At 48.3% G+C, this 16745-nt stretch overlaps 1 protein-coding gene across 5 annotated transcripts in view; it reads right to left on the bottom strand.

Annotated features, from left to right (window-relative positions):
* Positions 1-16745, bottom strand: part of LOC131665153 (fasciclin-2) — a 37994-nt gene continuing 21249 nt past the window's right edge. The window contains exons 2-12 of one of the 5 annotated variants that reach the window (XM_058936829.1): positions 13005-13176; positions 12716-12739; positions 11829-11998; positions 11489-11754; positions 10891-11414; positions 10279-10817; positions 9750-10211; positions 4410-4538; positions 4262-4331; positions 3506-3631; positions 1-2305 (exon numbers count right to left, since the gene is read on the bottom strand). In XM_058936829.1, the coding sequence (XP_058792812.1) occupies positions 2164-2305; positions 3506-3631; positions 4262-4331; positions 4410-4538; positions 9750-10211; positions 10279-10817; positions 10891-11414; positions 11489-11754; positions 11829-11998; positions 12716-12739; positions 13005-13176 (2624 nt within the window). In that variant the 3' untranslated portion in view covers positions 1-2163. Of the gene's footprint in view, positions 2306-3505; positions 3632-4261; positions 4332-4409; positions 4539-4611; positions 9333-9749; positions 10212-10278; positions 10818-10890; positions 11415-11488; positions 11755-11828; positions 11999-12715; positions 12740-13004; positions 13177-16745 lie in introns of those variants that run through there. The other 4 variants (XM_058936830.1, XM_058936831.1, XM_058936833.1 and 1 more) reach the window with 4 other exon arrangements.

Raw genomic sequence — 16745 nt, 5'->3', positions numbered from 1 at the left:
TTTGTGGCTTTGACCTTCGACAATGTTTATTTTTCCTTTATTAACGTCTTTTGTCATTGTGGCATACAAATAAAGCATAGTACATAAAAAATATGCTTAAATCTAATTGGCTTAAAGCTAATTGTAGAGTTTGGAAAAAACTGGAAGTTGTGGGTCTCTAATATTTCTGTAAAAAGCCTATCTTTGCTGTGTGTACTAGATTATTAATCGTTATTTTCTGCACAACTTTAATTTATATATATTTATATCGACAGTGAATGAGTGCAGAATACGACGATCTTATACATTTCACCACATCTATGCCGCAGTTGAAAAATAAAAAAGAATCAGCACTATTAAAAAGTACAAGTCTAATTGTCAACTCTCTTGGAGACTCGTCCTTTAATTTTCAACTGCTTACAGTTTTTACCAATTTACAGAAAACGCTTTGCGCAAATCAACAGTTTTTATATGACTTATTGAGCTAGTAAGTACTATAATCTATATATTTATATATTTGGCCAAAAATTCCGCAATGTCGTTTTTATTTTCTGTGTAAAAAAGCTACGTTTGTAGGGAGAAGCGATCGCAAAAAATGGCGATCGTCTTCTACTCGTCGCGAGTACAACGCTATTCTGCCTCGACCGAGACGACTACATTTGTCAATAGTGTTATTTTTCTCTCGTCTTGTCCAGATTTTTGTCAAACATCTTTCTAAGACTAGGGAATAACGTTTACAAGCATTTACAAAAGACTTATCACAATTTTAACTGTTTTTTTTTTTTTTTTTGCCACTTTTAAGCAATATCTTAACTTCTATATGAATAGCTGACTTTTTTACCGTTGTTTTCAAATTCAAATCATAAAATTGACTGCCAGCAAAAACGTTTCAGTTTGAGAATACAGATTAAACACACATACACACAGGCGCGCATGTTCCGGATTTTCTGGCATGTCCGCGCTCTTCTTTAAAAAATACAAATCTTATATACGATAAAAACGAACAAATGGCATAGAAGCAACAGTTACATATTCAAGTTGTAAAATTCAATACAATACGCATGGCTTAAATACCTTTTAAAAAATTAAGTAATTCTGTGAGAACTTGGCTGTCATGGAGTTTCCGAGAGATGAACATACGTGGTTTTGTCCAGAACTCGCTTGTTATAATTATAAAAAGAAAATGCATCATTTGCAATTAATAAATACCGATTGTTATGCAATCATGAGAATTTAGTAGACATGACTCAGTCTTTAACGAAGTAAGTAGAAACACGTATTAATGATTGAACTTGCCATGAACGACAAATCACGCTAAAGCGCATTTATTTTTCCTCAAAGAAAAATTTGTTTATTTTTTCTTCTTTTCTTTGTTTTAGTCAAGTTCTAGTACGTAAGGAAAACAGCTTGAATAGGATAAAAGGGGGATTAATACGATATAATACTATCCAAGGAAAAACGTATTTACATTTAAAAAGAGTAGGAATAAATGGTCGTAACGAGAGATCGGATTCAAGCCGACGTACTAGACTGCGAACGTAGGATATCCGTCTTCTCCAAGTGTGCATAAGTGTGAGTATAAATAAACACACACCATACATAATAACGTAAATGAAGTCGATGCGCTCTGTCGGCACGTTCTGTTTACAATTTCTTCTTCCTTTTTTTATTTTTTCAAACGACATTAAATTTTTTGTCTTTGCTAATTTGTTCGCTCTTGCTCATAAAAACTCAAGAGTTGATAGCATATTGTCATTGTGTCTCGTCGTCGAGAAAGGGACATCAAAAAATACATAGTTATATCCACACATTGACTGAATATTCGCTTGGTTTAAGCTCGTGTGCATCGCATGTGTCATTACCCTTCTCGAAGTGGCCGTGCCAGCAACTCGAAACGACATCAGCGATACTTCGTAGCGGGAGCGAGTGAGTGTGCGTGCGTGCGTGCGTGCGCGCGCGCGTGTGTGTGTGTGTGTGTGTGTGTGTGTGTGTGTGTGTGTGTGTGTGTGTGAGGGGATTTACCGGGATTACAGGTCGTTTCGAGTTGGTGAGCTTGCGTAAGCTCGGGCATGTTTGTTCGTGGCAATGGCTGGTGTACATAGATGACATTGTGTGTGAGCGCGCTCCGCTTCGTTATCGCTCGGAGAAAGAGAGGATTTACAATCTAGTACGCCGGAAGAATATCTAGACGGCCGAGTCCTTAGCCACGAAGCCCGTCTTCGAGATGGAGTTCTTGCCGTCGAAGTGCACCGATGTGTCTCGCGGTAATCCTGAGTCGATGATCGGCGTGATCTTCTTCTCCTCCTTCAGCGGTTCCTTCTCGTCTCTGTGCAACAGAACAATTGGTCGCGGATATCAATAATAGCTAGGAAAAGTTGTTCTCGCTGGCAAATACGTTACATCGATTACGGATACTCAAGAGTCATGCCATGGTTTTATCAATTGATGGACTTTTAAGTAGACTATCAGAGGAAATGGAGCTTTATTCGTAATTTGTGACGAGTGGATGCGCTGAAAAGTGGGGAATAACTAGGGGATAATGACTAAGCTCGTAGTGTGTAGTATAGAACGTGCAACATAGTCAAAGCTTAGAATACCAGTGGTCAAATGTACAATGATATGATTAATTATGAAGGACGTGGATGGATGACAGAACACAAATCGGAAATGTAACTCAAGTGCCATATTTGAACGGCCGCTCAAATTATTCTCGGAGCAGCTCGCTGTGCGTTTGCTACTCCGCACCATGTTTTTTTAATCACAGACGTTCTAATACTTCTCACTCGATTCAATCAAGCACGGGGTCAATTGACGTGAATAACAAAAAAAATAAAATAAAATAAAAGAAACAGGAAGGGGCAATAGAACAACCAATCGGAAAATCAAATGTGCTCAATATATACCTAAAACGATGGAGGAGAGCAACAAAAGAAAATCAAGTTTCAACGTGGTTCTACAATATACGTCGACAGACATGTACAAAAGCTGCTTATAGAGGCAAGGTTTTCACTCGTGAGCGCACGCGTGGCAATGCGGAATGAAGTGGTCGTCGCGCGCGAGCCAGTCGAGAATGGAAAAAAGTAGAAAGACATACGCGAGAAAAAGTGGTCGGCGGGGGCCGTACAATAGGCCTGACTAAAGTCGTATACAAAAGAAATTCTCGTTATACGCACTCTCTTATCCGCTCGGTGCCGTACACGCACACACTCGCTCGATAGATAGCTGTATTTTTACATACATATGCGACATTTGCCCGAGCGACCAGGAGAGCAACAAGTTTGTGCAGTCGATAAACTACCAAAGACACGCTCACAACCAATAAAAGACAGATTTGCGCTCAAAGAAAATTTCGAACTACATGCGAAAGATAGAGAGAGAGAGAAAGAGAGAAAATAAAAAAATTAAATAATCAGCGGGGTTTACTGCCTCATGCATAGTTCGTCGAGGAAAACCTTCTCTAGATCATGTAAGAAAAAAAAATAAATAAAAGAAAATTTTTTTTTTTTTGATAGATAGGCGCCCTTACATGGCAGTGTGCTTGACCAGGGTTATGGTACTTTTGCCGCTACCCGATTCTTGTATGGCCGTCACCCCGGCGACATTGGCCATTTTTTGGTCGCAATATGGCAATGGGAATCGCCAACCGTAAAGACTATATTTGGCACGGTGAGAAAAAACAGAACGTCAGTATTACACACAATTTTGACATTAAAACAAAAAAAAAATTTCATTCAGAAGGCTGATGTTATGAGAGTGAACAACATAAAAATAGACAATTAAAGTAAGAGTTAGTATCACAATGACATTTAATGAGAATGCGTTTGGCAACGGTCAGATACATGTTAATGTGATTGGATGAAAAGGGAGAATGACAAGAATGCAAGAGTCAATGAACCGACAAGTAATTATTATCGGCAAGAATAGCGCGTGAAAAATTCGATGACATGACAGCGCCAAACTTGCCAAAGCACAGATGGTAACGTATTGGGTGTGCGTGCGCGTCTGTGTTGTGTGTGTGTGTGTGTGCGTCGAGTTTCATTGTCAATGAGCGCGAACGATCGTCTGTACAGTGTGAGTATGAATGTTTGCGAGTGATCTTCGTTTGCATGTCCGAATGGTTAATGCGCGCGACGTGTCGTGGCTATAAAAAAAAATAGTTGTATGTAGATGTACATTTATAAATATATTATATATCGACAAAAGAGAGATACACCGAAAAGAAGATACGTATTGATTACAAATGATGGTGTAGCGACAAGTTTTTATCGTCGTCTGTACGTACCTGCCCAACTTGGCGTCTTCTTCGTCGACTGGTTTCCTTCGCGATCTCTCCCTTAGGTAGTAAATCATTCCTGCGAAGCGAGCAATCATCGATTAGTGATGCGAATCTGTCGCGACTGTTGCGCGACTACTTTGGTCGGCACTTGTACCTGACTTGCAAACGCAGAAAAGCACGCCATCCATTATCAGCAGGATGACGACGAGCACGGCGACGACGGTGAGGATGATGACCAAACTGTCGATGCTCTTCGGTGGTAGCATAGCTGCGTGCGTGTTGCCTATAATCGAGAATTGACATGCGTCACTCGTGCGTCCGACACCGATGTGCCGTAATAATGTTAGTGCAAAAAGCTAAAAAACAACGGCCGATGCTTGGTGATGAAATGTCAGTGAGGCCTGTTAATCCTGTAATGGTCGTTTCTTTCTTTTCAGACAAATTAAAAGCATCAATGAGATATCCGCGCGCAAAAAGCATTCGCTCTTGGGAAGCAATCGATCGAATAATCGCAGAATTTTCTCGCTTGCCTCAATGAAGAGATAGAGCGAGAGAAAGAAAGAAAGAGAGAGAGAGAGAGAGAGAGAGAGAGAGAGAGAGAGAGAGAGAGAGAGAGAGAGAGAGAGAGAGAGAGAAAGGAAAGAGAAAGACTCAACGCAATGAATGGCGCAGCGGATACTAACGCGTATATGGGCCCCGCATGAAAAAACTTTAGAATCAAAAGACCAAGAGGAGTACCACCTGTCGAGCGCGCGCACCACGGCGTATCCGATGATTTGAAAACATACTGGCGCTCTTGACGTTCGATCGTTACGAAAGAAACAATAAGCAGAGCGTACATCACCAAACACGTGCCGCGTGAGAGCCGCGCGTCAATGCACTCTTACATATTTTACACAGATAATGGTATTTATAATGTTATAATGGTAATCGTAAAGAGACAGAGAGTGAGAAAATTAAAAAGAGCAGAAAATAAAAAGAAAGAGGACAAAATACATATCGCAATGTGCGTTAATAGCCAATCGCTCGTTCTTTTACTACATTGCTTTTGTTTCTTATCGAGTTTCGTTTTCTCGTTCTTTTCTTGGCTTTGCTTTTTTATCTACCTGCGCGGACAGTATACACACAAGAATGGCAAGCCTATGTCGCAAACACGTGTATCAATACACAAGTATAGCTTCTTAGGTGAGCACGTCCAAATTGAAGTTGGTGTATGGCAAGTGACAGTGTCGGTGTATTGTTCGAGTGTTCCGCGTCCGAAATCCGGAAAAGACGGCATAGCGAGAAAAACAGGAGGGAAAGGTAAAAGGCTGATTTTGGTTCAATTTAAACGTGCTAATCTCAGCGAAGTAGCGCACACTAATGAACGAATGAGCGGCCGAATGAATGAGCGAGCTGGCAAATGAATGAGATGCGAGAGGAGGGATGCTGAAGCGTTGATAGTTCTGCTGCGGCGGAAGCTTGAAAAGCAGCAGCTTGGCAATTGCGCGCGAGGCCATTGGGAAAGGAAGATGCAGCTGGCGATAAAACGACGACGGACAAGGGATGAGAGGGACTTTGCCTCTTTTCGCGTGTACATGGGATGGAAGACGCGCGAAAAAGACGCCGTTGCAGGTAAATAGCGTGAAAGTGTAAAAAAGGGAAGGGAAAGGGGGCCGCGTGTTAGTCTATCTACTACTCGGCTACTCTACGTAATTACACTGCAGCTCAGGCACCAGAGAGACAGAGAGAGAGAGAGAGAGAGAGAGAGAGAGAGAGAGAGAGACAGACAGACAGACAGAGAGATATATATAGACAGCCACTACTTTTGCTAAAGAGATGTACAATAATGTGCTTGCCGCCCGTGAGAGACAGAACCTTTTTGTTAGACAAGAGAGTGAGCGATTGTCGTTGTTGATGTTAGGTTAATCGTTCTTTTAGAAATGCTGATTTGTCAATGTTCATAATTACCATTGTTCGAATTTGCACAGACAGAGAGTGTCTCCTCATAGTCGAGACCCCTGCGCGCGACAGGATTTGCATTGGTGGATTTTTCGGCTACTCTTTACTGTACTTGCTCACTTGGTAGTTGAGAGTGTGCGTGAGAAATGAAATCATTGATTTGCGGACTCGCCGAAAAAGCCAATGCAAATTCTCGTGTCGCTCGTGTGTGACAAAACAGATTGCTCATTTTTACTTTTTAAAAATGTTATTGCTCGTCGTGTGAGAAAGGCCCATAATCATTTGAGGGACCGAGTAAACAAAGTGGAATGTAAAAATAAAAAGAAAAACCAAAAAGCAACACGAAGCGTTTGAAATTGACTTGATCGCCGGGACCTCGCAAGTGCTGTACTGATGTTCGTTTGAGATACATACGTATCTCGTATATTTCTCATTTGCTGTTGTTTTCGTGTGTTATTTACAATATAATGATAATAAATGCTTCGAAATAAAACTATAGTATAATCTAATGCATAGACGTGTACGTTGCTGCGGCTAGAGTCGGCGACGCACAGGCGCTTACTTATATGTATATAGCTTTAATTATACGTGTACGCTCTCTCACACAAGCGCACGGCCGCTAGCTCTACGCGGTCTACACGCTCGAGACATACAATTAGGAGGGTGGCCGTGTGCGCGTATGTCGGTTTGTCGCTTTTGCGCGGCCTTTCTTTCTACCAACGCCACTCGCCGTCGCGTAGCTCCTTCCAGCGCCTCAAGCTCGTCGGCACGACTATCATAATAATCGGCATTCGAGCAGTTGTCCGCAGCTGATCCAAGCCGCCTAAGCCTCCCTCTTTCTTTCTTCGAGTCAAACAAGCGAGTCAGCGAAGACTCGGCTGAGAAAGTCGTAACCGAAATCGGGTAATGGCTGCAGCGCGCCGCCGCCAATCGCCGATGCACAATGTATAGCCCTTTCGCTGGCTGTGGCTCACCGAGTAGCTGTTCTATTTGCGGAAACGAGCTCGAGCCCCGTAAAACCAGAGCCCGTCGTTGTTCGCGTCGGAATCGCGCCTCGACGAGGCGGAAATCGAGGAATTCCCGCCGTCTCTCGCTCGCTCGCTCGGCTTATTTCCGTTGACGAGGCTGCTCGCTCGAGCAGCCGCCGATTAACGCCACCGTCGCACCTTGGATTCGATTGTGTTCTCTTTGAGATGCGTTGCAAACGTGTTCCGCGAACAAGAACAGAGCTGAGAAATCGAAAAAGAGCGCGAATAAAAGGTCGATCGGCGGGCTTTTCAGGGAGCCGATGAAAAGAGCGCGGTAGCGAGATAGAGGAGGGGGCGGGGCAACAGAGCCAAACGAAATGCAAATGATAAAAATGCACGGCATGCATCGCGTTGCACGAGAGTGTCGCGCGCGTAAAAGTCGAATGCTACGACCGATGATCGTCGCCCCGAGCTTTTTTCGGCATTCCCAGACGTTGCTTCGCGATCCTTTTCTGATCGAATGCGACTAAACTGCAGCCAGACCACGCTCGCGGTCTAATTTCGACGCGATTGATTTGCCTTCGCTAGCAGTCAATTAAACCGAACGCACAGCGGACAAATAATGATTAATCTAACTAGAACTAGTTGGTAATTGATGAAACTTTACCCTTATTATAATAATGTTACCTAACTTATTGATAAATCGTCAAATGGATGACGACGTACACAGTAACAGTAACGCTAATGACATTTGCCAACGTAATCATGTAGAGCAGTTGACTACACATCCCTAAATTAATTGAAAGTAAATTCACAGATGATGCGCTTTGAAAGAAACAGCGTGCCTCGGCGGAATAATAATTCGGAACAAGCGGAAAACTATGTCAACTGATTTGATCAAAAAGAAGAAAAACAAAATGAAAGGCTTTTTTTAGACAAAGAATTAAATGCACAAAAGAAAATTTATTGATAATGTTGTGCGTTGAGAACGCGATTTTGTAAAGTGCGATCTTTCTTCTTTTCGAGATAAGTGTACAAGTACGTGAAAGTGTTTACATTGATTTTTGGACCGCATCGTCTTCGCGACTAAATACATAATCTGGCTAAAGGAAAAGACAAACAGCGATGAAGATGTATTCATTATAGTTTCATCTTATTGTAAATGACAGTGTTTACGAGGCAAATAAATTATATCGATTGCTTAGGTATAATCTGAGCGCTACTTAAAAAGTCTCTAAAAATATGATTGGAGCCTCCGATCGATAATCTGACTTATGGAAAACTACTCGTGAACACTAACAATTTGGCAATACAAGGCATCGCGACTCTCATATCGTGCGTATTAGGCTCATCGGTACAGATTGTAGAAAATGCGCGCTCGCAGACAAAATTCAAGCTCCTGTACTTTCGAGCGTTTCGCGCGTTGGGGGAAAGAAACGGACGAATCAAAGGAACGTACCGGCAGCAGGGCTTGTCAACAATGAGCGGGCAGGCGCGAAAAACTATAAATACGCCGTTCGAAACATCGACGGCTCTGAGCGTTCCTTTCTCCTCGACGATGTCTTTCAAGGAGAATACATTATTCTCGCGTCGGAATGTATACCGTAAATCTTTGACGCCGAGCTTACACGCTAAAGTAATCGACGAATGGTAATTGAGTGCGCGCCGCGCGCATTGTCGACGCGGGAACGCGGCCGAGAGCGCTTCGAGCGTGTGTCCCCCTCCGGTCCTTCGAGCGCGCGACTCTTCGCCGCGATCTCGCCCGCTTTTTCGTGGGCTGCGCGCTCGCGGAGAAGAGGACGGCCGCGATCGCCGATCTCCGCGGCCGAGAGCCCGGCGCACGGGCGCTATCGTTGTAACGAGAAATGCGTTAGAAGCGCGCTCAGAATAGTCTATTGTTGTCTCTTTCGGGTACGTTTTTCGAGGCGCGCTGACCTTCCTTTCTGGGCAGTGACAATGGCGATTGCGCACACACGGGACACGGACAACGGAACGCTCGCACGCACACATACGCAAATACACATAAATATGATCTGCCATTCTCGGTGCTTTTCTTTAAGCGGCAAGAGATAGGATCGTAAGTGTTGCGGCAAAGACGTTCACGGCGAGCTGGATGGCGACTCCGCCAGATGCAATCATCCGTTTGTCCACTACATAGCCCTCAGTCTCTGAACAATAATAAAAAGCTTGTGTTTGAAAGGCTTGGCCATCGTGTATGGTTGATTTTCATTCGCACGAGTATGTCTCGTCCAAATAACGAACTACACACCTACGACGCTTGAACAAGCTCGACCAAAGCGACTAATTGCCGTGACTTGTCATAGCTCCCACATTTTACGTTGTTAAAGTCAAGCTGTCGCGGGCTGGTTTTAATACACAGTTACACTATACAGTAGTTAAGAAAAAAAAAAGTGTTGCGAAGTAGTGTACGTAAAATATCACAGTTATAGAGAATACACGCTGAATCGTCAAACGGACGACGTTGAAAAAAAGTGACGCGAAAATAATAGTACAAAAAAGAGCGCGTCAACATTAGTGAACGAGCAGAAGTGTAAGAATCGGGGGACAGAAAAAAGGAAACTCACCTCTGTTGGTTCTGAAGGTGACGTTAGCGACGGGCCCGTCTCCGAGAATGTTGCGAGCCCTGACCTCGGCTCTGTAGTAGGTGTCCGGCGAGAGGTGCTCGATCCAGTAATCGCGGGCGGTGGTTTCAGTGCTGCTCGAGCACGAGGAGTCCTGCACGACAAACTGGTTGCCGCTGTACCGCTTGACCTCGCACCAGCGCACGAGGTAGGACAGAACTCGCTCGCCGTTGTCCGGCGCCGCGGACCACTTGAGCCAGTACCTGTTGGCGAGGTCGCCCTTGACGTAGCCGCTCTCGTCGGGCAGCGGGTAGAAGCGCACCAGACCCGGCACGTTGCGCATCGTCGTGGTGAAGACCTTGTTCATCGCCCAGTGGCCGCGGCCCGCGTCGTTCGAGGCCGCGAAGCGGAACTCGTAGTTGGTCTGCGGCTCCAGGTTCTCGACCACGTAGCCGGTCTGCGAGCCTGCCGCGCCACCGAAACGTCAGTCTGTCTCGAGGGCCGCTCGCGGGCCGCGCTGCCGCGGACTTACCGACGGTCCAGGTGCGGTTGCGCGCAAAGTCCCAGGGCGTCTCCTGCTTGCGGTACTGCACGGTGATCGTCCTGATGGGCAGGTCGTCGGGGGCGGTCGGCGGCACGATGCTGAAGGCCATCGTGGTGGCGGTGGCCTCGGTCATGGTGACCTGCGGCACGTCGGCGGGCTTGGGCGCCTCGCGCAGCTCCATGCGGTGCGTGCGCTCGCCGTGCGGGTTGGTGGCGATGCAGAGGTACGAGGTGTAGTAGCGCCTGTCGATTGGCTTGATCTGCAGCGTGGAGATCGCGACGTTGCCTATGACCTGGATGTACGGGTCGCCCTCCACGTGGCGCTCGCCGTAGTAGGTCCAGCGGATAGTCGCGTTGGGTATGCTCTCGGCGATGCAGGTCAAATTGACTGGGCGCGCGTCCCACGACCAGATCGTGCGGTTGCTCATCGACGCGAACGACGGTGGGAACTCCACGGTCAGGTGGCCGTTCTTGAAAGCCATGCCGCCCTTGTTGTTGGCTATGCACTCGTACAGGCCGTCGTCCTCCCTGCGCGCGCGCACAGCCAGCGATGTAGTAGTGGACCGGGGAGTGGAGGCCGACCGGCGCCCGTGATACGTACCTGTGCACCGAGTCGATCGTCAGCTCGGCCAGAGTCTCGCCCTTCTGATCGTCGACCTTGTTGACCAGCTTGATCCGGTCGTCGCCGGGTTGGCCGCCGATCAGGAAGGGCTTCTCCGAGGTGTGCTTGCGGAAGGTGATGCTCGGCGGCGGCCGCCCGAAGGCGCGGCAGCCCATCGTCACCTGGTTCAGCTGCGGCATCGTCTGGTTGAGGAACTCCATGATCTTGGGCTTGACGATCACGTTCACCTGGATGTTCATGGTGTCGGAGCCGGCCAAGTTGGTGGCCGTGCACTGGTACTCGCCGGTGTCCTCGCGGAGCACGTTGCTGATCGTCAGCGCGCCCGTGTCCTCGTTCACGCCGAAGCGGTCGGCCGTGGCCAAGTTCTCCTTGGTCAGGCTCTTCACCCAGGTGTACTTGGGTGCCGGCTTACCTTGGCCTTTGCACACGATGTTGGCGGTTTCGCCCTCGATCACCTCCACCACCGTGTCCTGGAACTCCTCGATTTTCGGCAGAACGTGCACCTGTCGACGAAACGCGCAACATCGTTAGTCGGAGATGCGGGGAGCCGGGCGAGGCGACGCGGCTTCCAACTGACCTCGACGCGAATGGCACGCTCCTCGAGCTCGCCGGTGTCGGTGACGGAAGCGCGACAGGTGTACACGCCTTCGTCGTCCAGCTTGACGCTCTTGATCTTGAGAGCGTGCGTCTCTATCACGTAATGATCGTTGGTCTTGATGTTCTCGTCGCGGAAGATCCAGTCGACGGTGGGCGCGGGTCTGGCGCGCACCTCGCACTTGATCTTGAACTCCTTGCCGAGAATGGGGTACTGATTTTCCGGGGCGTCCACCCACGTGAGCGCCACTACGCGGGAAGAGGCGAGCGGCGATCGTGTTCGTTAGTCAGACGCGTAAGAAGGGGAGATTGCTGCTACCTACCTATGGTTTCGATAGTCACGTGCTTGGTGAGCAGCTCGTTGTTGGCGTACTTGGCCTTGCAGATGTACTTGCCGGCTTGCTCTTCATTCAGATTGTTGAAGAACAGCGAGATGCTGTTATCCGGGTGCACCTCTGTGTACATCATCGGCTTGGAATAGCCGGGCGACATGCTGCACAGAGAGGGACGAAAGTTAACGCAACGATCGCACGCTGAATATACGCTTCGAGTGCTACGCGAATGAGTTGATGGGTAAGACGGATGATGATCCAGAGAATGAGGTGGATGCAAAATAGATTGATGAAAAGCAAGAAAACAAATGGAGGGTCTATTGTGTGATCCGCGCTGGCGAGAGAGCGCAAATGTCGTGAGAACAGAGAGAAAAATAATTGCAAACGATGAGAGAAGGAGAGAGAGGCGGGGGCGATAACGACGAGCGCTTGACGACGACGATGAATAGAGACCGAGGGACTGCGTGACATCGTCGCGAGCGCGCCGCTGCCGTCGACGTCGTGGTTGGGACTTTTAATGAAATAAACTGCGAATGCGTAATTGTAGGCCAGACCAGAGATAATTAATTGTCCTTTTGAGTAACTGAATGATCCAAAACGAGAGGGAGAGTAAGAGAAAGGGCAGAGGAAAACACACACACTCGAGGATTACCGCGAAGCTCGCTCGCTTGTTCCCGAGTGTGTGGGTGTAAATGAAAGCATGCAAATGAAAGCAGTTGGTGGCAAAACAAGAGCAAAACGAGCAAAAATCTACAAGCGTGATGTGCTTGGACTGAGGTGATGACGTAAGTAGTATAGGGATACTGAGATGTCAAAATTGAGAAAGAACTTCTCTGCATCGAGTTGTGCGTTACAGTCTGCGTGTGGTGAGTACTCGCCTGTCGAGCGGCATCACGTAGAGTCTGTGTGCAGAAAGAGAAAGTCAGAGAACGCTGTCGATTAGTGTTCGTAGCCAACGACAAAGTCTCGCGTCTGCTATTCTACGGGTCTCAAAGCGTGTAGATGCATTAACGCTATCGAATCGGCGATCGAATAAAGTGCGGTACGAAAGCCAGAGTAAAGGCAGGTTAGATAGCACCGCGCAGAGAGAGAGAGAGAGAGAGAGAGAGAGAGAGAGAGAGAGAGAGAGAGAGAGAGAGAGAGAGGAGCGAGCGAACGGATACCAACCTCAAGCTGTCGATCACGCGGTTGTAGGGGTCGATCCATTGGATTTCCGAGATCAGCCGCGAGTCGGCAACCTTCGGCTTGCACGTCAGCAGAATCTTGGAGCCTATCGCCTTGGTCTGCACCTCGCCGGCCGGCAGGATCTCCAGCGAGTTCTTCTGGTAGTCTTGCGCCGCTGTGAACACGCAAAAGTGAATCACGATCTGAGCGCAGCCACGGCCGTCTTCTACTCCTCGTTTGCTGGTGGGTGCAGCTCTGTCGAGCGAGCAATCAGTGTCGGTTCGCGCGCGAGTCCGGCGGGCGATCGCGTTGCCGGCGACCAGTTGGAGCCCCGCGGAGCGTGCGATTTCCGCTCCACGTGCAGTCCGTCGCTCCCCGAATTCCCGACGGGGAAAGCGGATCCAGCCGCTGCCGGCGCGCGCGTGCCTGCGAATAATTAAGCGCTTCAACAGGTGAGGTACGCAGGTTACGTCGAGTTTTTCACTGCGGTAATAAAATAACGCGCGGCGTCGGCGCTACATTCGGAATTTCCGCGACGCTACGTGTCTTCGGGAGGCTCGCCCGCGAAGATGCAGTTATCCGAGTTAATTAAAGCGCGCGCCCCGAACCCAAGTTTCCCCCTAACTTTTGGCATTCTCGGTCGGGCTCAACTTTCGAACGTGTTTGCGGATCGCACGATGCCTCCGAGGCCCAACTTTACACCCACGAGCTCTGGCATTGTTTCTTTTCAAGTTGGACCATTCGACTTCGCTACCAGCTCGTCGCTCGTCGCTCGTCGCCCGTCTCTTTTTCCACGGAGCTGGTTATCTTCGCGCCGTTGCGCGTACGCAGGAACATACGTGTTTTCTTCACGCCTGTTCGCTGGCAGACGTTGTTGAATTATTCATGACCTCAATTGCAAAGCACACTTCGGTTTTCAAAACTGGAGCGTAGAAAAACCGTTGAGAAATAATCCGGTATGAGCCATCGCTCACCTCTGCCGCATGCTATTAATTCAGCGTTTTATCATCGATCAATATTTGCCGTTCTCACCACACTCAATTCAACTCTTGCTAGTCAAACTGATTTTCTTTTTCCCTGATAGCGCACGTGCCGTTAGCGCAATGTTCATAGCAACAATACTCGAAATATCGCTATTTTCCTGAATTTCAATTCGATTGGTCATTATTACGTCATAAACGGCAAGCCAGCTCTGACTTCGTCGACAAATGTGCAAATGAGATAAGGCTCGTTATAACTCTAATGTTACGATCGAGAAAGAATGATGATCGATGAATTGCAAATTTCAATAATGAGGTCCGCTCGAGTCTTATTTGCTTCGTTCTTCCAAGCGGATTCATGAATAATATTCCACTTGACACACATGTGAGTCAGCCGTGTGAAAGAAAATCAATAAATGTCTTCTGGCTCTGGAAAATTTTCTAAAAACTATAAACTGTAACAAGGCGGCTGTTGAGCTCATAAAAAGTATCGTGGGAGGGCCGACGTCCTTTAACGCCTCGGTGGTGCGAGTCGAGCGAGGGCCGGAGCTCGTAAAATCTGAAAATCAAAGAAACCCACAGGCTCCTCGGCACACGCGCGAGTGCGCTTTGCGATTCTTCGAGCCTCCGAGTCACAGTTTCTCTCTCTCAAAAAAAACGGCTCACTCATTTTCGGGCTTGATTGCTCCAACAAAGGAATTTCTTTTCGGAATTTCGTTTCCACAGAGAGCAACTCTACGAATTAATACATTCAGCTAGGCGTCGGAAATAAAGAGCAACAGCCGAAGCCGAGCGCAACTCATAAAACGCGCGCATTCCCGACAAGTTCATCGCACTCGAGAGAGCAAAGAATCTGGCCGTTAAAAGTGATCCTCGCCGTTGGCGCGAACAACAAAGAGTTGGAAAGATGCGAAAAAAAAGGAGGGAAAGAGGGAAGGACAGTCGCTGGCGCTGCGAGAGGTCCGAGCGGAAGCGCGAATTAAGAGCTGGTTTATTAATTGAATCGCGCGGAGCGTGCATGCATTAGCCGGGCGCTTGGTCGCACGTCCAATTAAGCGTGGCTTCCGCGTGCACGCGCTACGTGGGAAAGCCGGCTCTGGCTTTTTATTTGCTCTCCTGACGTTTTTATTCGCGCAGTCGGTCGGTCGGCGAGTCTCGATATAAACACAAAGCCGATCGATCGCCGAGAGAGAGAGAGAGAGGGAGAGAGTTATGAAGTGAAACATGATTGAGGGATTTTCGACGAATAATAGCTGCGCGAGCGCGAGCGCTCACAAAAGAGCGCGCGAGATAATGGAGTGCGAGGGTGTACGTGCCGCGAGGGCGCCTCGCACAATACAAAACGGACGCGCACTGGAATCCAACGCTTGATTGCCGGCTCGCCGAATGTGCACTGCGAAAAAGGATTACTCTCTCTCTCTCTCTTTGAACGAAAAACGAGAGGGAGAGACAGTTTGGTCGGCCTGGAATTAGAAATTACTCGGTTTTATTTATAGCCTAGGACGCGGCGAGCTTTTACGGGCGGGGGACAGGTGCGCTTGGCGCCGAAAGCCTTTTATCGAAATTGCCCGTGCTCCTCTCGGCGCTGCGACACGGGTACAGCGCTGTCGCGCGGCCGCGAAAATTCGATTGCTCGCGACAGGTGAGCCCGAGAGCCGCTCTCTCCTAACGACCTCGCGAGTCGAGCTTGGGCTTTGGCGATTAGCTCGAAGAAAGGCTCGCGCGTGTCCATCCGAGCGTCGGCGCGTAATGTCTGTGTCAAGCGGAATTCGCCGGACGCGGCCAGAGCTAGCTCTCTTTGATCGCGCCGCGCCGACTGTAATTTCGGCGCCGATTGGAAAAGCATTTTACGGTGCCGATCGATCGTCTTATTTCGATGAGTCTTTTATTTTATGTTTTTTTCCCTCCAAATTGAACGTTTCGAAAGAGAGCGCGCGCGCCTTGGAATGTTTTTTAGCCGCGCGGCAAAGAAAAGCCAAATGCTTTATTGGAATTCTCCCGCAGCCAGACCCCCTATTCTCTCTCTCTCTCTCTTTCTCTTTCTTTCTTTCTCTGGGCGTGTTGCATATTTTTTCACTCGCGTTTACTTTTCGGTAAAACGATGCCGTGGAACGGCTTATCGCGCTGCGCGTTGAAATCGAATAGCCAAACAGGAAACTGGCTGGGCGATAAGGCATCTTCATAAGTCTAGACGGGCCGCTTGGCGAGGAGCTGCGCGCCGCGGCAGGGGAGAGAAAGGAAAATAGAATTGATGGCGGTCGGGGGACGAAAAGCGGAAAGTTGAAAATTGGTGAAATATTGACAAATAAGGTCCGCGCGCTCGCGGGGATTGGCCGCGCGAGAGGACAGGGTCGAACCGGCTTTCTCGACTTCCTTATCGGGCGGCGTCGCGTACATAGGCCACTGGCGACTACGCGCCTCCTCGTTGCGTGGGCCCAGCGTCGGCCAGGTCACGTTTATTCCGGCATTTAATTAGGAGGGGGTGATGCCTATCTTATCCGCCGGCGCAATAAAAGCTTCTCTCGCTCGGTTCTTGTTTGTGGAAAGTAAGGTTTTCCCCCTTGCGCCCGTCATAAATTCCACGCGCCTATCTCCTCTCGGGCCGCGACGCCACGCTAATATCAGCAGGTCGGAAAATTAGCCGAGTGCGCGCTTACGTCGGACGTGGGAGCAGCTCTCTTTGCCCGATGGAGATTTATGCGCGCGAGCGTATCGAGAAAAATACAGCGGGTCGTTTTTCGGAGGCGCCTAGCGGAGTGCGAGA

Source organism: Phymastichus coffea, unplaced genomic scaffold (genome assembly GCF_024137745.1).
Source record: "Phymastichus coffea isolate CEN01 unplaced genomic scaffold, Cenicafe_Pcof_1.1 PCOF00047, whole genome shotgun sequence".
NCBI classification, from domain to species: Eukaryota; Metazoa; Arthropoda; class Insecta; order Hymenoptera; family Eulophidae; genus Phymastichus; species Phymastichus coffea.
This window is presented reverse-complemented; position numbering and strand designations above follow the sequence as displayed.